The 21,830-nt window shown below is 35.7% G+C and overlaps 1 protein-coding gene across 22 annotated transcripts in view; it reads right to left on the bottom strand.

Moving 5' to 3' along the window:
- Positions 1 to 21,830, bottom strand: part of MYCBP2 (MYC binding protein 2) — a 254,681-nt gene that overhangs the window by 68,022 nt on the left and 164,829 nt on the right. For 9 of the 22 annotated variants that reach the window (XM_084877082.1, XM_084877098.1, XM_084877099.1 and 6 more), the window contains 6 exons: positions 18,721 to 18,818; positions 17,905 to 18,021; positions 16,864 to 17,004; positions 6,994 to 7,068; positions 3,865 to 4,089; positions 2,880 to 3,012 (listed from right to left, as the gene is read on the bottom strand). In XM_084877082.1, the coding sequence (XP_084733208.1) occupies positions 2,880 to 3,012; positions 3,865 to 4,089; positions 6,994 to 7,068; positions 16,864 to 17,004; positions 17,905 to 18,021; positions 18,721 to 18,818 (789 nt within the window). The remainder of the gene's footprint in view (positions 1 to 2,879; positions 3,013 to 3,864; positions 4,090 to 6,993; positions 7,069 to 16,863; positions 17,005 to 17,904; positions 18,022 to 18,720; positions 18,819 to 21,830) is intronic. The other 13 variants (XM_084877101.1, XM_084877103.1, XM_084877088.1 and 10 more) reach the window with 3 other exon arrangements.

Below are 21,830 nucleotides of genomic sequence, written 5' to 3'. Positions count from 1 at the left end.
TTTTGACCATAGCAATAACTTTGCTTACTAGGTTTTATCTATGGACACCAAAAACCAATAAAGAATTTTTACAAAGAGGAAAGCCTTTGTTTTGCTCATACTACTTTACAGAAATAAGTTACTACAATGCCAAGTTCTCTTATTTCCATACTAGAGGCCCAGTGCACCAATTTGTTCACAGGTAGGGTCTGGCTGGCCTGCCCCCAATTGGTGGATTGGGGCCAGGCTTATGAGAAGGAGATGGTGGGAGGTTGGCTGGTGGGCCTACCCTGATTGGGGCCTGATCAGGGCCAGGCTGGCTGGGGGCAGGGACCGCAGGCGTTTGGCTGATGGGCCCTGCCCCAATTTGGGTGGGAAGCCAATTGGGGTGGGGAGGGGATGTGGGTGGTGGCTGGCCAGCCCCACCCAATTGGTGTGTGTGTGTGTGTGTGTGTGTGTGGCCAATCAGAAACAGAACTGGCTTGGGGGAAGGGCCTGAACCAATTGGGCTGCAGTAGGTTGGCCAGCCGGCCCACCTCCTATTGGAGTGTGGGGATAACCAGGGGCTGGGCAGATTGGGGTGGTGGGGTCCCATCAGGGACAGGGCTGGTGGGGGGAGGGGCTGTAGGAGGTTGGCTGGCCGGCTTCACCCCTTATTGAGGTGGGGGGCAATCAGGGGTGGGGCCAGCCTGGGGGAGGGGCTGCTGGCCAATTGGGATTGGGTAGGCTGATTGGGGCAGGGCTGGTTTGGGGAAAGGGCCACCCTCAGGAGGTTGGCTGGCCAGCCCCATCCCCCAATCTGGCCGGTTCGCTGGCTCCAGTGGGCATCATAGCGACTGGTTGTTCCGGTCCTTACAGCATTCTGGTTACTAGCTTTATATATATATATAAAAATTAAATAGTTACATACTAATACCAATGAACAGACTATTTGGGTACTGTATCAACTAATCTTAGTGGTTTTAAAGCACTAATTTCTTATCATTTCTTTCCTTATCAACTCAGCAATTATGTAAAAAAAAAATTAAGACTCACATTATATGTATATATAAAGAACAAAGCATTGATTGTTATTTATTCATTTGTCTTTCAGATCAAACTAAGTATCCTCATTTTGTAAATGAGAAAACAGGCACAGAGATATTAGGTAAACTGGCTGAGGTCTCATAACTAGGAAAGCTGTAGAGTTGGCATCTGTGTCCTGGCAGTCCAGCTCCAAAGTCCTCTCTTACACATTAAACCATATGGCCAGGTAAGATGACTACTAGGCTAGAAAAGACTCTTTGCTAGTTACTTAAACCATTCGCATATTATTTAACTACATCCTACATAAATCTGATCTCACTTCAGGTATTTTAATTTATATCTGAATATGCCTATATAACGAAACTCTAAGATTTTATGAATATGCAGTTAATATATTTAATTAGTATCTTGTAAATGAGATCATTTTGTAAAATGTAGGATTTACATCAAATGAAGCTTTTTTTTTTTTTTTTTCAAAACAGTGAAAAAACAGTTGTACCACATTTTATGACCACATCATCTTTGACTATGAAAAATTTATCTGTAAAGACAAGAAAGGGCATAGGTTCCCAAATAATGTTTAATGAATTATTTTTTATTTAAATTCTTTATTGTTTAAAGTATTATATATGTTTCCTTTTCCCCCCATTGACCTCTCCCTGCATTCAATGAATTATTGATATAGTATGGTATGGTGTCATGAGCACAGATTTTGAAATATTAACAAAGATTCTGGCTCAAGTCTTATATCTGCCATCTATCCAGTTGTATAACTATAGGCAAGTCATTTTCAATTTTATGAGCTTTAGTTTCCTTACCAGTAAAATGAAGATTATATAACCTACCTCAAAGGCTTATTGTGGAAAAAGGGGGAATGTTTTATTTATAATTCTAATACATCTAAATGTACTCTATCATTCAAGCAGGTTTCAAAACTTCTTTGAATTTATGTTTATGGACATATTGCCTCTTAGATAATGAATATTTTAAGTTTATTCTTTCTTGGATAAAAAAAGCATATACTATCATCTCTCTGACATTATTCTATATTTTTGGAATTTGGTAGAAAAGTATATGCTTATTTTACACATTCATTTTGATATCCTTAATAATATTTTTGTGACTCAACTTAAAGTTATAAACTTAGTGAGCAAAAAACTATGTTCCTGTCCATAGGAACAATCTGGGTATGAAGAGGTAAAAATTAACTTGAATACTGTACAGTTTTGCTCTAGTGGTGGATACAGTTCTTTAGGAACACTGAGGGAATTCTTGACCCTGTCAGATCAGGTAAAGTGATGATGTGGTCTGAACTCTGAAGAACAAGTTTTTTTTTCACCATGTGAATAGAAAGGGAAACAAAATGGAAAATATTTTATTAAATGAGATCACTGTTGAAAAAGGCAAATGAAGTTGAAACCCTATCAACAAAATAGGAAAACCCCAGAAGATGCTTTGCATTTATTCAATGTTTTTTTCCTGAGACAAAAGTCAATCAAATGAAACTGCCTGGGAGAAGTGCTATGATTTATGGTTTGAGAATTAAACTTCCATTTAGTGGTAGGAAGAGCAAAACATTCAGTCCTGGACTGGCACAGAAGAATGATCTTTCACAAATTCATATTAATCAAAAGCATTTCTTACAAAGATGGATTCATATGTTCTACATTTTCTCTTAATTCTCATCTTTGATGTGCATTAATTTAGTACCCATGTATTTTACAAATAAATATTAACAATTGCAAGATTTTATTATGCTTAGCATTTACTTAAAAAATAAAAACACGAAAAGCTCTTTAGGATAAAAGAAATACACTTTAAACTTCTGCTTTCAAGGGTTAATCAGAATAAATCACAAATGTAAGCCAACTTGCCATCTTCATGTCGGAGGTACTGGTTTCCGCCTCTGTCTCTAGCTAAGGACCATGCCTCTCCTTCATCACTCTCACAGAACTCTACCATGCTGTTCTTATCCAGCTGCACCCATGTACCTTCAGAATTGGTTACCTAGTACATAACAAAAAGCATGATTGATTGGCTTGATTCTCTCAGGGCACTCAGGCTGAAAAGCAGCAAAAGATTAAGAGTTTGAATAGTGTAATCATTCCAATAAATATCTACCATGAAATTAGTTTCTGAAATTAAGAATATAGCCCAAGGTAAGACAAAAATAAATAAAAGTCATGTAAAATACTACTTATTTAAGACTTTAGTTAAAATATTTTTTAAGGCACAAGGATAATCCCTAAATAATTTTAAATGTTTCCAAAAACACATGGCTCTTTTTCTAAACACCTAAAATGTCATAACACAACACACTCCATTATTTCGGTTGGTAGTGCCTATAATGCAATTTGAAAATGACCCTGACACTAAGAAATAGCATGACACACTACATCTTCAAGCTCATCACCTGAGGCAAATGCCACAGCTGATGAAATGGTAATTTTATTTGCTCAGGACTTCAGTAAGACACATGAATGGGAAGAAAGAAATGAAACCTTTTATATTTTTATCACATCCACATACTGATCCATAGCAAATATTTTAAAGTGCTGTTAATCCATGACAGTATAGTACATTTATAGTAATAAAAAGACATATGTAATACCAAACTCATATACACAGACACATCATTTTGGTAATATAAATATTGTTTTCACAAGGATAATTATGAGAATAAAATTATTAGAAAAGCACAGAAAAATTACATTAGTATTTCCAATACAAATAAAGGTAAATAACATTAGCATTAAAAAACCTGGGATGGAAATGACAACCTTTGGAAAAAAGAGATGCTTTGGTTGTATTACATTAAAAATTAATATCTTAAAGTCATGAAGCTACAAGAATCCATACCTCTCCCACTGCTTTGACTTTGTTTCCCAGAACTAACATTCCAATTGGGATACCTCTAAGGTTAGGGCAGCTTCTGATGTTGTGGCCGGAAGGTCCCGTCTTTACTACCTTGTACATGCCCGGACCTCCTCGCAAGAATGGCATATCTTGTTCTTGCATTGTTGCTTCCTGTGGGCAGCAGGAGTTTATGTCTTTGAAAAAGTCATCAGTATTAGTTTTAGGTTCCTGAAAATTTGAATAGGAAAAGAAAATAAACAAAATACAATCTATTATCACTTTCAACATATTCCTATTAATAGTTTTCACAACAATTCTATAATGCAGGTACTGTCAATTAAGAAAAAGAATATACAAAGATAATTGAAATATTAGTCACTACTACCATTAAAGAGCCATTCAGTTTTTCAATGCTTACTAATAATTAAAATAAAGTTGAAGAAAATAAAGCAGGACAGCTATTGAACCCCAGACTTTTGACTACCATATCACAATTTGAGAACTACAACAGTATTTGATTTTTCTTTTAATACAATATTTAACAATAGGGAAAACAAAAATAATTTACTATGTGAACCATAGCTGAATAATTTTGAATCATTATTACTGCATTACTGTATGTTGGTATGGGTTAAAAAGCCTAAATATTCATTTCCTTCCACTTTTGTAATAATTATTTAAAAATAGAGAAAATAAGTGTGAAGGCTCTGGAGATTAGCTATAAACAGATATAACAATGATGAAATGTACATAAAATATACCTTCATGTTAATATTTACTACAATAGTTATGAGAGAAAAAAAAATGTCTTTAAGATTTTAACTCATACATCTTATAAATAAAAATGACTTGCTAGATTAGGCCATTATTAAACATTAATATATTAAAGCTATTAAAATAAAATAACACTTTTAGTAAAGAGGACAGATTAACATTAAAGAGGCATTTTTACATAAATATAATGCATTTGGATATGAGAGTCATTTCTACAATGAAAGAAAAGAACATGCCATAAATTTTCTGTTAACTCTGCTTAATAGAATTGTTTCCTACGTAAATGCAATGAAGAGGAATAACAACCTTCCCATATTTTTGTTCTTCCCTAAATATAAATCAAAGTTCCACACCAAGAATTCTTCCATTTTCATCATTACTCCTTTAAAACAGATTTAAACTACAATCTTAAATATAGTAATATACACTCTACAAATTGCTCTACATAGAAAGTTAGTAAAAGATGATCATAATGAGACACTCAAACATGAAGTTAAAATTAATATTTAGTAGCCCTGGCTGGATGGCTCATTTGGTTGGAGCATCATACTATATACCAAAAAGCTGTAGGTTTGATTCCTAGTCAGGGCACATATTTAGGTTGGGCTTTCAGGTTTGGTCTCTGGTCTGGGCTCGTATGGGAGGCAACCGATCAATGTTTCTCTCATATCTAAGCTTTCCTTTCTTTTTCTCTCCTCCTCCTCCTGTACTACCTCCTTTTCCTCCTCCTCTTCCTCCTCCTCTCTTTCTAAATCAATAAACATATCCTCGAATATGTTTTTAAAGAATTAATATTTAGTAATGTTAGAATAAAACAAATAGTAACACATTATACAAGATAAAGTATTATTAAATAGCTCTATCATTATTAATAGCCTCATATTAGGAGGTATATAAATATGTTCATTATTTAGTAGAAAATAAAAAATAAAATTCTGAGGTTTAAAAAAATGTAGATTCAATAATTATGTATGTTTGGGTAGGGAAACTTTTAGATAAAAAAATCAGAAGCAAATATTAATAGATTTAGAGAAAAAATAATCTCATTGGTATTTAATGATACATCTGGAGCATTTTATTGTAAGTATAAAAGTATTTCATATAATATTTTGTACATATCATTGTGGTGATTAATAATCATTACTTTGTAGTTATACAAATATGCACTATGGACAATGTTTATTTACATTTACTATAATTAGCATACTTTACGTATCCTAAATTTTAAGCTATATATTGGCAATTTAATGGAAATGAGAATTTTACTTGAAAAATTCAGACTAGATTAATAATCTAAAATAAGCTTAAAATATCCATTTTATATACACATGCATGTATACCTGCAAACAGTTCAATATGAATACGAAGAGTACTCACAAATTGAGAGTAGGGTCTAAAGTTTAAATTGTGCTACTACACTCACAAGGACTTTAGTAAACATTTAAAAACGTTTTGTTGTTGGTGATCAATTTTAATAAATACATCATGGTATTTCAAAGTTGGATAAAGGCAAGTTAGTCCATATTACAACTGAGGTTAAAAAATTACATACTATAAGATAAAAAATCACAAGCAAATATTAATAGATTTAGAGAAAAAATAATCTCATTGGTATTTAATGATACATCTGGAGCATTTTATTGTAAGTATAATAGTATTTCCAACTTTTGATTATTCAGGGTAACACTGAGAGGTGTGTTGGCAAAAACTAATAATCCTTGCAAGTTATTCACTGAAAGGTAATATATGAGAAATTTTATTAAAATATTTAATTGAATAATTAAATAAGCTATATTAATAAATGTAAAAATGAAGTCTATCCAACTTTTTAATATTAAATAGTATAAAAAGAACTGACAGACATAAAGTCAGAACTGTGTATTTTACTCTCTAGCAATCCTAAAGTACAAGTTCAATTCAGCACAGTAAAGTAAGACCTGGCACCAGAATATGATTTGTAGTCCCTCCCCATTCTCAGGTAAACATTCAAAAGAGCATTGTGAAAGAATAGGGAAAAAAAAAAACAAACACAGAAGAGCCATAGGGTCAAGTCTCTCCCAACTAGATAAGCTAGTTCTGAAAAAGCTAGACTTGGATATAATTGTGGGAGAAGCTAGTCATAACATTAAACATAGTGAATTTGAAGTCATGTAAAAGTTTAACTTTAACAATACAGTCTTTGGGAGAAGTAGAGGGAGAAGAGTTACACTGGAAACTCAACTGCAGCACTTTGTATAGGTCTTTTTTGGTTAAAAAAATTATTAATTTTAAGCCAACACTTCAAAGGATATCATGTAAATTTGTTATACATGCTGAAATACCTGAATAATATATGATTGTTCCTTACAGTTAACTCACCTGGGGGGAAAAAGCTTTGGAAGTCCATGAAAATACGTCCAAATCCCTGACTCCTTGGCTAGCATTAAAGATATTCTGAGCAACAAAGTTTAAGAAAGAAAAATATCAACAAAGAAAGGGAACAGGATATCAGCTGCAGAAGATGAGTTCACAGTAACAACATTGTTCTGTACTCTAGCACCAGCACTGAAAAATTATTTTATTAAAGGGAAACTGAAGCCACCTGAGTAAACCACACATCAAGGAAATTCTGATAAATAGGTTTTGTCAAAAGCTCCCCATGGATATAGTGTGTCATGCCATTTACTAAAATTGACTGAAAGCTTAACACCATCAATGCAAGAAGGAAACCTTAAAACCCCTTATCTGACGACATATCTGTTCCAAAACAATCAGGTTTGTTTCATGACAGAAAACAGTGCAGCTTTATAAAGAAAATGTGAATACAGATTGCATAGATAGCACAACTGTCACTATGAATAATAATGGCATGTAGTATATGTGAACTAAAGTACCCCCCAAAAAAGTAAATTAGGAAAAAACCTTAAGTAATTTTTCTGTCTTCTATAAATGCAAAAATTCAGTTGGAAATGTTATTGAAAGCTGTTAGTAAATTTATTAAGCAAGCATAGAGAAAAACACATAATCTGAATCTTTTATCAAAAGACAGGCCAAGTTTTCTCCATTTCAAAGTTTAGAAAATACACAGATCATTTAGTCACTATGTTAAAGTCTAAAAATATTTTGTTAAAGCAGCATAGTCTCAGAAGAAAAATTTTCACAAATTCATAAAGAAAATGTAAATGATATACATTTTACATAGATATATCATTCTATTGTATTTATTTGATCTGAAATTAAAATCTTTCCAGTGAGTGGTAATTAGACGATTTTACTGCTTATTTAGTAGTAAATACTGTGATAAATGGTTATTTTGGAGAAAAGGAGGACAATCAAAATGTTAATAAAAGCTGTCATCATATAAGACTGCAACACAAAGAATATAATTCCCAACCAATTATAAACCATTTTAGATAACAAGATTTTATTTAATATGCTCTAGTTCTGTAATTTCCTGTATTTATGTGTATAGACAAGACACAGACACACACCCATATATACACATATGTGGTAATTCATAAATATAAGACACATGAAAGCCAGAAAAATGGGTTTCTAATAGTTTACCTACAAATAAATATAAAACAAAACCAAACTCCCAAACCAAACCCCCTTACATTTAAAAATGGATAGAGAATAGGGTCCTTTCTCTTTAGGTGAACTTGAAACATGTTGCAAAGCATTTTGAAATGATGCTGGTTTTTTCTTTTTTTTTTTTTTTTGGGGGGGGGGGGGGAGTTTGAAATGCCCTTACTGACTCATCCATGTACTATGTAAGAACTTGTGAAATGTTTGGTCAATGGTTTTTATCTTACACAGGGATTGGTGTCGCAGATCTTTGACAAAACAATATCAAGAGTTTTTAAAGCATTTTTTTTTATTTTTTAGCTTATTTTTTTTAGTATTAAAACAATGAAAAGCAATGCCGATGAAGTTAGTTATAAAGAAGCAATGTGGCTACTGGCAATATTTAAAGCTTGCACCTTTTTTTAGTAATTTCAAAGTGCAAATTTAAGTATTTCCCAAGTCTGAGCACGAGTTAACATGTACAACTATGTCAAAGTGATGTAATTGCTAATCAGTTATATATTGTGGATAAAATTCTATTTTATACATGCTAATTATGTGTGGATTCAAATTCCACACTTTTTGGCCTTTGTTTTGCATTTATAGAAAGTTCTTAGTCTGTACTGGTTTACTATAAGATTATTAAGGCTATTTTCAAATGTAGTGACCTGACAAAATTGCATTTATCTGAAGTAAAAAATTTATCAAACAGGAAGCTGGAGTCTAAAAATAAAATGTACTTGCATAGTGTTTTTTTGAATATTTAGGAAAGTTTAGTATATATGTATGTGTATGTATATATATATATATATATATATATATACACACACACACACACACACACACACACACACTTACAAAAATTTAAATCATTTTGTTCTCAAAGACTCTTTTAAAGGCAAAGAGGTGTGTAAAGAAAAGGGAAAGCACATTAAAAACCTAAGTAAATTAATGAGTACCAAATTACAACTCCAAGCTGATAATCTATCAAGGCATGGAAGAGGTCAAATAAGAGAAAAATTTCCATGGTGAAAATATATGATCAAGCACGTCAAATGCTCATGCAAAAAAAAATAAATTAAAAAAAAAAGATAATAAATAATCATCAAGGACAGTACATTTACTAATGCTACATTAAGTAAATATTTATAATTTATTAAAATTGCAAACAGGTTATGCATACACACACACACAGATCTATTAACAAAACAAACCAAGAAACTTGGTGTATGCTGAATCTGTGACTATCAGACACCAGCAGGTACCCCAAAAGCATGAAACTGAATATAAAATGCAAGAAAGATTTTCTAATTTTACCAATTACCCTGGGTAATACTCAAAGAGAGACTACCAAATATTTTCCCTCCATTTCTCCTTCAAATCTTAAGGGCCCCCAATTTTGGAAAAAAAGTCAACCTACTTTCCATATTTGAACTCTGTTTGGCCTAATGAGGTAAGATGTGGTTTGTATAAATGCATGGTGATGTTCAGAGACTAGTGTTGCTTCTGCAAGAATTCAGATAATATGGACTTATAAAGATATCTTAGAACACTTCTAATGAGGTACCATCTATTTTCCTTGATATAAACTTTCTCTACCATTCAACTTGCTTCATAATGTTGTGATACTTCATTTTTGACCAAGTATCCACAGGATTGTGCCTCTAAGTTTCAAATCACTAAATATCTCCTTATCCTATAAGTAAAAAGGTTTTCCAAAAAATTTAAGTTCGAGTGCTAGGCAGTCAAATATCTCCCATGTCATGTACTTAGTAACTAATTCTCTCTTCTTTCTAATTACATTTTCCCTGATGAAATATTCTACTAGTTTACAGTTTGTAGTTTCCAAATGTTTACAATTTTAATTTGCTTTCTCAAACTCATCCATGTCACCCTCAACATACATCACGGTCTTTGTTCATATTTGAATATTCATATTTACTTTCTACTTATGATCTTGGGAGAGGAGCTATCTTTTGTCATAAAGAAGTGAGAATGTTAAAATACTTAACATCACAGTCACCCAGAATTAAGTGAGATAATTAAGGTAAAGAGCATATATGTTAGAAATTCTTTAAAACAGTACGATCATACCAAATGCCAAGAATTCAAATTTAGTATTCAACAAACATTGAAAGCCTTCCATGAGCAAAATGTAAAACTTAACACCGGAAAGAAACAAATATGAGTAAGAAGGGACCCTTGTGAGTCCTTAACAGAAATAGAAAGTATATAAATACAAATGGCTAAAGGCAAGAAAAAAGAAAACAAACAACATCATGGATAATAAGAGAAGTAAGCCTTTTCTACTTTTACTAGTTCAGACAAAGTGCTACCTGAGAAGGGAGAGAGAAACCTAATTTCCCCAGTACTTAAACGCTTTCCATCCCCAATTCATTGCTTCATAAACTATCAGTTCCCAAACATAGTATACCTTCATAAATTTGGAAATTTGAGTCTATATCTAGAAATTCATTCTCTTTCTCCTGGCAACTTTTCTTCAAGACCTCTTCAAGTGTCCTCCTAAATAAAGCCATTTTAAAATTTACCAAAACGCAATTTAATTATTGAATATGATATGTCTATCGCACCATATAGTGAGTACCTCAAGAACAAGAACTGTACTACTTCTTATTTATTTTGTATTCCTCTACCCTGCCTCTCCACCCAACCTCTACTTCTCAGTTTAGTGTTTGGCACATAATTAGGACCCAATAAATATTTGTTGAGTGAACAATTAATAAATAGCTACAGAATTATTGGGAATTACGTAGAAGAAAAAGTTCAAGGGAAACTTTTATCCCTGTCAACAGGAAAATATTTGAAAGGTCAGGGGAAATAAATGGGAGCAAAAGCATTCTGGACAAATGAAACAATATAACAAAGATGGTAGAACATAAAACTAAACAATGAACACAGTGGTCTAAAAGGGCAAGAAGTTCTAGTAGACCATAAGCACGCACAGAAAAGAATCTGCATCCTTCATGTTTATCCCTATTTTTCCCATTGCTTAAAAATATTTTTAAAATAAAGTTATAATATTAGTGTCTAATGCTATTTAATCTCTAAATTAGAACATAACGTGCTAAAACTTTAGTTAAAGTCCCATTTGAACTGTTAGGATGCCACTGTTTCTTAGTAAAGTAATGATGTTTAAATAGAGCTTTCTAGCTAAAATACATATCTACAATGAAAACAAAAGTTATATAAGTAAATAAACAAGACAGTGCAAAAAAATACTTTAAAGCTTATTCTAAATATGACTATGTTCATCTTTTAAAAAAAACCAAACAAACAGTGCTTAAGTAGATCATCTAGTATTTAAACATTACTTAAATTTCCAATCCTGCCCTAAATGGTTTGGCTTAGTGGATAGAGTGTTGGCCTGCGGACTGAAAGGTCCCAGGCTCGATTCCGGTCAAGAGCATGTACCTTGGTTGTGGGCACATCCCCAGAAGGAGGTATGCAGGAGGCAGCTGATCAATGTTTCTCTCTCATTGATGTTTCTGACTCTCTATCTCTTTCCCTTCCTCTCTATAAAAAAACAATAAAAATATGTAAAATAAATTAATTTCCAATCCTTATCCATACTCTTCCAAACAGTCTGAGTCAGGAGCCAAATAAAATACTAATATTGAAGTAAATGCAAAAAATTTTAAACTAGAACAGGCTGAATGGTAGATGTAAAGATTGCTAAGGGAAACTTTTCTGTATTTTTGTTTCTTAAGTTAGTGACTTTGGTCCTTCAGTTTTTAATTGATCAGTGTTTTGAAATTATAAGCCAGAATTACAGTTGACTTATTCACAAATGGCCTGAAGTGAAAAGGAAGAAGAGTGTAAAGTGCTTTCCCAGCAGCAAATGTTTTGAGATGCAAAGGGAGAAGTAACAAAATGCATTTACGTGGCTGTGTTAGTTCCTTTAGGGGATGAGATGGAGCTGTTATTTCCTCTGTGCAAATATCCTTATGCCCTCTGTGCCCTATCACGTTTAGCCTTGCAGAGTAAGGCACTCATTAAAAACTTCCTGACTGTGTAAGGGCCTGTCCCATTCCCTACGACACAACCCTGGAAAAGTAGACTGTCCTTACTGATGCCAGGTTCTGACTGTGCTGGCCCTCATCTAGCACCTGCATTGATGAATTTTATATTAATCTGTTTGGAGCCCTAGACCAGTTTATTTTGCTACTCTGTATCCTGTCATTTTTAGTCACCAAACAAAATCAAGACCCTTATGTCATCTACCTGTTCTCTTATTTTTACACCAAAACACTCTATGCTTTTTCCTGATCCAACATCAAACTATTTCCATTTGCCCCATAACTTTATACTGAATGTAATGGTAACCAAACTCACTTTTATCTTAAACCTGGCAGTGTTGCCATCACCTGTGTGTCTTCCTGTTGATATCAACGATCATCCAGCTGCCTTGCCTGTTATTTCTTATACTAAAGCAGTTTCAATGACTTTCACTTTTCACTGAACTTCTGCTACCATTGCTGGCTACATCAATGGGCCATCTGTTCAATAAAATGTTCTATTACGTCAAATTAAAATATTCTGCTTTAACACACAAACTGTCTATATCCTTCTAACTCTTTAACTAAAGTGCACTCCCTATGTTGTTTGGGAATTGTACTAAGTCCTCCAAGTTCATTGGGCCCCTCATTTGTCCTTTCACATTTACAACTTAGGTCAGATCCCAGCTGGTGATCTCAACTGCTCCTCTATCACCATCTGAAATTCCTCTTCAACCATATTTTTCTGTCACAGCACTCTGGGTAATTCCAATTAGTGCTAGAATCTTCTTTCTTGGCTCTTTTATTTCTGCACACTTAGGGCTATGTGGGAGGAAGGTCATCCAGAATGGATCCATTCAGTGGTCTCACTGGGTCCTTAGTGGCCCATAATCTCCAAACAAGTAGTTTTTACGTCAGATCCCTCTTCTATTTCTATCAAACATTATTCCAAAATTTTATGACATTTCTGAATCCTTTAATGTAACTCATTTGTTTCTATCCCAACTGATGGCTTGCTCTCTTCTAGTTTATAAAATATCATGGCATCCGCCTTCTACCTCACCCCGTCTTCTCTCCATCCCTAAAAACATATCTACTGCCACACACATCCTCTCCTCCTTCACAGAAACACCTCTCCAAATATAGCCTTAATTCCATTTTCTCCTCCTTTTTCTGTCTTCAGATTTCTTATGTAAGCTTTAATTTACCCTTCCCTAGTGGTGTCCTTAATTTATAAAATACTCAAGTTGCTACCATCTTTAAAATAAAGGAACCAGAAAAATCTCAGCCTTCTTAATACTAAACACTGAATTTTTTACATGAAAACAGAACTCATGTCATTCTTAAACATAAAAACCAGAAAAATTCCAAAGCCACTTACTTCATTTTAAATTCTATCTCCAATATTCTGCATCAAAAATTTTTAAAGTAAGTCAGTGACAACCTTCTCATTCATATTCCAGTGAAACCCACAAGTATCTGTATGACTCACTCCATTTAGCTTTCGTACCTTCGTTACTGCCCTTCTCTCTCTGGCCTCAAGAATACTGTCTACTATTAGAAGGGATTTCAAATTGTCAAAAAACAGAACACCAATGTGCCAAAATGAACCATGGCATTTAGAACTTCAACAAACAGCACTCCTTGCTCTTCCTTTCTCCTGTTGATTCTCTTATTTACCTATGACTGTCTTCCTCTCTCAAAAAGATCTCTTCAAATGAACAAGCAAAGGAATTAGGAAAACAATTTTGGATGGGGGAGGTAGTTTAATGCCTTATTAGGGGCTTACACAAAAGTCTAAATTGGTGAAAAATTTAAAAGTAATCTATAAACAGAAGAAATAAAATGGTGATTACAGTTATTTAATTTAAAATATAATTTTCATAATCCTGAGAAATATTTGGTTACTATAACAGAAAAATTATTTCAAATAATTTAAAGCCAACTTATTAGCCATAGGTGATAAAGAATTCTTATTTCTCTTTCAGAGAAGTATCCCTTTTCATGAGGAACAAAATCCTCTCATTTTTACCTGCAGATACGAATCAGTAGAAAATTTAGGATCTCATTTATTTAAAATTTTATATTTGTCCGTTCACATTTACAACTTAGGCTAGTGATCTCAACTGCTCCTCCATCACCATCTGAAATTCCTGTCGATGTCAATGATCACCCAGCTGTCTTGCCTGTTAGTTCTTATACTAACACAGTTTCAATGACTTTCACTTTTCACTGAACTTCAGCTACCATTGCTGGACACATTAATGGGCCATCTATTCAATAAAATGTTCTATTACATCATTTGTTAGCTCAACCTTAATAAAACAGGAGGCCAACACACTCCAAGCTTTTTTAAAATAAAAGATCTATTAGTAAAAGTATATTCAGATATATCTCTCCTCACTGTACTATTACAAAGCATAAATAAAATAATATAAAAAATTAGATCAATAAATATAAATAGAAGTTCTCATATTTTCTTTTCCAAAGACTCATCATGTGTAACTGCCCCTTAGGAGAACATTACTCTGGACTACCAAGAAGAAAAACAAACAATATATTGAATGGTTTGATATCATACTATTATAGCTTTACACATTGATTTGTAAGAAATTAATCTGTTTAAAATGTTAAGGTTTTTAAAAAATAAAATTTTAGTAGTGCTATATATAGTTGCAGTGTCATAAGGAATACATACATTTGATTGTGATGAAAAGAAAGAAAATAATACTTTTATATTTAAACTAGAGGCCCAGTGCACAAAATTCGTGCACAAGAGTGTGTGTCCCTCAGCCCAGCCTGCACCGTCTCTAAACGGGGACCCCTCGAGGGATGCCTGACTGCCCTGACCCTTTAGGGCAGTTAGACATCCCTTTCACAATCCAGGACTTCTGGCTCCCAACTGCTTGCCTACCTGCCTGCCTAATTGGCACTAAGTGCTTCTACCTGCCATGCTGATCACCACCTAACCACTCCCCTGCCAGCCTGATCAATGCCTAACTGCACCCCTGCTGCCCCAATTGCCCCTAACTGCTCTCCCCTGCAGGACTGGTCACCCCCAACTGCCCTCCCCTGCCAACATGGTTCCCCCTCTAACTTCCCTCCCCTGCAGACCCTGTCCCCTCAACAGCCCTCCCCTGCTGGTCTGATCACCCTTAACTGCCCTCCCATGCCTGCCCAGTCCTCCCCAACTGCCCTCCCTTGTAGGCCTGGTCCCCTCAATTATCCTCCCTTGCAGGCCTGGTCATCTCTAACTACCCTCCTCTGCCTTCCCAGTCCTCTCCAACTGCCACCCCCTACTGGCCTGGTCCCCCCCAACTGCCCTACTCTGCAGGCCTGGTCCCCTCAATTATCCTCCCCTGCAGACCTGGTCTACCCCAACTACCCTCCTCTGCTGGTCCAGACACCCCTAACTGCCCTCCCCTGCAGGTCTAGTTTCCTCCAACTGCCCTCCCCTGCAGACCTGGTTCCCTCCCCGCTCAACTGCCCTCCCCTGAAGGCCTGGGTCTCCCTGTTCCCCCCAAACTGCCTTCCCCTGTAGGCCTGGTCCCCCCAACTATCATCTCCTGCAGGCCTGCTCATCTCCAACTGCCCTCCTCTGCCAGCTCGGTCACTCCTAACTGCCCTCCCCTGAAGGCCTAACTGTCCCCAACTGCCCTCCCTTGCAGGTGTGGTCCCTCCCAACTGCCCTCCCCTGCTGGCCTGATCGCCCACAACTGCCCTCTCTGGCTGGCCATCTTGTGGCAGTCATCTTGTGTGTTGGAGTGATGGTCAATTTGCATATTACCCTTTTATTAGATAGGATTATAAAGGGTTGTGCTTTACTATCACATTTAGCGATGTAGCAACCTTGTGACTTTTCTAATGCATTTATTAAAGAGGTTCAATGAATTTTCTCAGACAGTACGATCTAGGTTCAACTAGAACACTGGAACACCACAAGTCTAAAAATCCAGCTTGTCTTAACTAAGTAATATTAAAAGCTAAGAAGGAAACATTCAAACTTAGACAAAACACAGAGGACTAATTACAAAATTCCAACATAAGAAACAAATGTTATACATGTTTTTTAATGTATATAACAATACTGAATTCATAAATTTAGTGCAGAATTCATTCCAAACAGTAGTGTGACAGGAAAGTTAAAAAAAAAATGCTGCTGAAACTGGTTTGGCTCAATGGACAGAGCGTCAGCCTGCGGACTGAGAGGTCCCAGGTTCGATTCCAGTCAAGGGCATGTACCTTGGTTGTGGGCACATCCCCAGTAGGGGGGTGTGCAGGAGGCAGCTGATCGATGATTCTCTCTAATCGATGTTTCTAACTCTCTATCCCTTTCTCTTCCTCTTTGTAAAAAATCAATAAAACATATTTTTAAAAAATGCAACCACTCTTATTCCCCACCTCTTTGAAAGGAACTCAGTAGACCCAGTTTTCATTTATTACTTTCTGCCTGTGAGGGATCATAGTAAGTATTAAGGTCATCAGCCTTGCCAACTCCACTGTTATTACACAGAAGTTCTCAAGAATTCAAGCACTTTTAAAGTAAAAGTTATTTAGTTGTGATATACCTCAGACCTGAAATGCCTTCATTAGCTTAATTAAAGAAAAGTCCTGTAATGAGGACAGAGTGCACCTATAACACTTTTGAAAATAACCTTTTACTTACGTCAATAGGGACCAGAAGACTCTTGCCAAGATGTTGATTAAAAGAGAGACACCAAGCTTCAGTGTAACCATTCATATTAGGAACATACTTCTTTATTGTCTCATCATTCAGCCTCAGCCATACACCATCATCATTGTGGATCTGTGAGAAATAGGCATAAAAAACAAGCCATGGCCTCCTGTAACTCCTATGAGACTAGCAAAGGCTAAAAGGCTAAAAAACAGGCAAAAAATGGTGGACATGGAGAGTAAGCATCTAGTTTTGCAGAAGGTAAGTATGGAGAACCTTTAATGAAAAAAGCACAAATGGAATGCCTAGCAATATATTTCACATGGTGAGATTGTAAAAACAAGGTCACATAGGAGTAAAAGTACAAACACATTACCCTTTAAAATAAAAACTTGAAACATAAAATCAGATGTTTCCCAAAAGAACGTCTTTCTTCCCCCCCAATTTAAACTTTAATAGTAATCACAAGTTATTTGGTAGTTTTATTAGAAAAATGTATTGTAAAAATTAAAGAAATACAATAAACACATTTAAAAATAAACAACATCAACTGTACGCATTTTCAGTGAGTGCTTGTACAGACTCTAACTCCTATGTTAACTGAGTTCCTTTCATTTAAAAAATATAATTTTAGCCCCACTGGGTGGCTTAGTGGTTGAGCATCAATCTATGAACCAGGAGGTCACAGTTTGATTCTCAGTCAGGGTAAATGCCTGGGTTGGGGCTCCATTCCCAGTGAACAACATACAGGAGGCAATCAGTCAGTCAATGATTCTCTCTCATCATTGATGTTTCTGTCTTTACCTTTCTCCTTTTCCCTTCCTCTCTGAAATCTATATATAATTTTAGTTATTTTATTGATAAAAAAATAAATGAAATGCTTAAAACTCAATGAACACATTTTGAAAAACAATTTTCCAAACACTACCCAAACTAATTAAAAGATAGAAAACTTAGTAACCTTATTATTATGCAAACAAATGCAAAACTTTCTGTTCAAGATTAATTACCAGGTGTTTCATTATAAATTACCTCATCAATAAAAGTGATAGTTCCATTGACTTTCACTATGCCTATCTGTTCACTCTGAAGGGAAGGATGACTGCGGATACGGAGCCCTGCACTGTCTTTGGCCACAAATTTTCGAACCTGAGAAACGCAAAGATAGATAGGGAAAATCATGGTTTAGAGATCACATAAGTAATAGAGATAAAATTAAACAGATTTGAATGTATTATTAATTCTAATAAAGTTTCTAAAATTATTTGTAGCTGCTTTTCTTATGCAAATAACAGTGGTTTATTTATAACAAAAGTATTAAGTTTTACATTACTGAAAAAATTAGAAAATTAATATATTTATATTTCCTCTCTAAACTTTGAAGACATGATTAAAAAAAGAAAGTAATTTTTATTTTATTGTTAGTAAAGTATAATATAAATTCTTTACCAATGTTTTCTTTCTAATAAATAGTTTACAAAAGTTTTTCTATTTACTTTCAATGTTAGGAAATTAATTTTTCTTAGTAGCAAGGATATTTTAACTTTGCAAACATTATACACTTCTGAGCAGTAGACTTTTAGTTAGCTGTAAATTTTCAATGAACAGAAAGTACACAAGGCCTATAAATTACTTAAGTCTTACATAAAGAAACCAAAAAGTACAGGTTATACTATTTAGAAATGAGTAGAATTACCATGAATAACTCCTAAAAATTAATGAGGGGTATTTAGAATTCAAATATTTAAGTCAAATAAAACATTAGATGTTTGATGGCCACTTTGCAGCATCAATGAAGAAAATTAATAAATCTGTGACTGATTCAGATTCTGATTTTATCCTATTAACCTTATTTGGTTGAGGTTCAGTCTTTGGTTTGACCAGCTGAGTTCCTGGTGGTATCATCCCCTTAGGTGGGTCTTTGACTTTTACTTCTAGGCCAGCATCTGTAAGAAAAGGAGGTAAACCATAATGTTTGAGAATACAAGAAAGGGAGAATTCTTATACTAACCTTATAAATAATCACAGGCTATTTTAAACAGTTGAAAAAAAAATCTGAATTCTGTTCTTTTAAGATCATTGATATTTATAGTTAAGAAAGAGAAGTATTTGAAAAATGTCCCTGAGATTCCAAATGGGTGTTTTAGACTATAAGGAAAAGAGTTCACATTCTTTATCTGGACACATGAAATCATAATGAGATCTTGAACGGCAGAATTGCTGTGAAAGGAAAACCCAACCTCACCACCACCCAGACTGACCTCAGATGCAAACTAGGACCCTTCAACCTCTCTGAACAAAGGCCTGCTACCACAGCTACAGACCCATAGACACTGAGACTCCAGCCATCCCATCTGCAGATTCCTGTGAGTCAGAGTGCTGCCCCCTTCCCCAGGCCCACTACAGTGGCATAGGGCCTGCGTGACCCACAGTGAGCAAGTGGGCCTCCCACTGGCACAGGGCGGCCTTGCAACAAGGTCCCCCAGCAGGCCCACCACTCTGATCCTCGGCAAGTGTGTGAGGTTACAGGGAGCGCCAGTGACTCAGATTCTCAGCGCATGCACATGGGGTCTCTGCTTCTCGGCAAGCAGGAGAGGCCTCACTGGCGCCAGTGACTCTAATTCTCGGCGAATGCAAGCACAGAGACTCTGATAATAGGTGTGCGTGAGGCCGCACCGAGCACCAGTGACATGGATTCTCGGTGCACAGACGCAGGGCTTGGACACTTGGTGCACATGAGCAGGGACTCTTATCCTCGGTGCACATGTGCATGGGAACGCTGATCCTCGGCACGTGCGAGAAGCCACACCAAGCACAGGTGACTCTGATTCCCACTGCGCGCACGGCGTGATTCTAGATTCTTGGTGCTTGCATGTGAGGACACTGATTCTCAGTGCATATGGACCACCAACGCAAGGCAGCCACACATCTCGGTGCCTGAACTCTTCAGTGATGCTTGGGATGCACAATGTTCCCACATCTGCGGCTCAGGCCCCTGCAACTCCGCATTTGGGCTTTTGAGTGAAAATAAATAAATGAGACTACATCAAAATAAAAAGCTTCTGCACAGTAAAAGAAACCATCAACAAAAACAAGAAAGCCCACTGCATGGGAGAACATTTTTGCCAATGTTATCTCTGATAAGGGTTTAATCTCCAAAATATATGGAACTCATACAAATTAACAAAAGGAAGATAAACAATCCAATAAAAAAATGGGCAAATGACCTAAATAGACACTTTTCAAAAGATAACATACAGAAGGCCTAGAGACATATAAAAACATGCTCAAAGTTATGAATCATCTGAGAGATATAAATCAAAACAACAAGGTACCATCTCACACCTGTCAGAATGACTATCATTAACAAAGCAACAAACTGGGGGGAGGGAGCTCATAAGTGCTGGAGAGGATGCGGAGAAAAAGGAACCCTCATGCACTGCTGGTGGGAATCAGACTAGTGCAGCCAGTATGGAGAACAGACAGTACGGAGTTCCCCTCAAAAAATTAAAAATGGAACTTCCATTTGACCCAGTGATCCCACTTCTAGGAATATATCCCAAGAAACCAGAAACACCAATCAGAAAGGATATATGTATCCCTATGTTTATAGCAGCACAATTCACCATAACTAAGATTTGGAAGCAGACTAGTAAGCACCCATCAGCAGATGAGTGGATTAGAAAACCGTGGTACATCTACACAATGGAATACTGTGCTGCTGTAAAAAAAGAAGGAATTCTTACCATTTGCAAGAGCATGGATGGAACTGGAGAGCATTAAGCTAAGTGAAATAAGCCAGTCAGAGAAAGATAAATAAATATCACATGATCTCACTCATTTTTCGAATATAAACATCATAAACCGATGAACAAAAATAGATATAGAGACAAAGAAGCATGGAATAGATTGCCAAACTTCAGAGGGAAGGCAGGAGAGGGTTGGGAGGTGGGTGGGTAAAATATCACCTAAAGGACTTATATGCTGGCATATAAGCATAACCAATGAACAGAGACACTAGGGAGGTGAGGGCATGTGCTGGCGGGTGGGTGTGTGAAGGCTGCTGGGGGAGGTAAATGGGGAGAAAAAGGAGACATCTGTACTACTATTTTTATACTTTAAAAAAAAAAAAAAATATATATATATATATATATATATATATATATATATATATGCCCTCTCCCCCCAAAAAAGAAATCATAATGAAAAAATTAAAAAGAAAAAGAAACCCTTACATGATTAAACATTATTTTGCAACATCAGATCAGAGTGTGACTCATTATCTATAGAAATCATCTCTATCACTAAGGTGTAACACAGTATGGTGGTTAAAAATTGGAGTGCACACATTAAGACTGTCTTGTTTGTGCCCACATCTGCTGCTATTTGATTCTCTGGGCCTCAACTTTTTTATCTATAAAATGGGAACAAGAATAGCACCTACCTGACTAGGCTTTTGTGAGAATGATTTAAAATATATAAGGTTGGACATATATTAAGTGCTCAATAAATGTTAGCTATTATTATTATTATGATTATTATGATTATTATTTTTATAACTAGAGACCTGGTGCTAGGGCCTTGGCCCCAGCCCCTGCCGCTGCCCTGCCCACTGCGACTTTGTCTGGAAGGAAGGATGTGCGGTCTAAGTAGCATGTTATGCTTTTATTATTATAGATCATTCTAATATCTGCCCTTTTCTATGGTTAAAGCCCCAGTCTATTTGGACTCCTAGGAAGAAAGTTGAGTTAGAAATGTAGGGAAGAGCCAAAGGCGCTTTGGCTCAGTGGTAGAGCGTTGGTCTGCGGACTAAAAGGCCCCGGGTTCGATTCCCATCAAGGGCATGTACCTTGGTTGCGGGCACATCCCCAGTAGGGGGTGTGCAAGAGGCAGCTGGTCGATGTTTCTCTCATCGACATTTCTAGCTCTCTATTTCTCTCCCTTCCTCTCTGTAAAAA

This window comes from Pipistrellus hanaki, assembly GCF_964339955.1.
Source record: "Pipistrellus hanaki genome assembly, chromosome: 3".
Lineage (NCBI taxonomy): Eukaryota > Metazoa > Chordata > Mammalia > Chiroptera > Vespertilionidae > Pipistrellus > Pipistrellus hanaki.
Note: the sequence above shows the minus strand (reverse complement) of the source record. Positions and strands in the feature narration are given on the sequence as shown.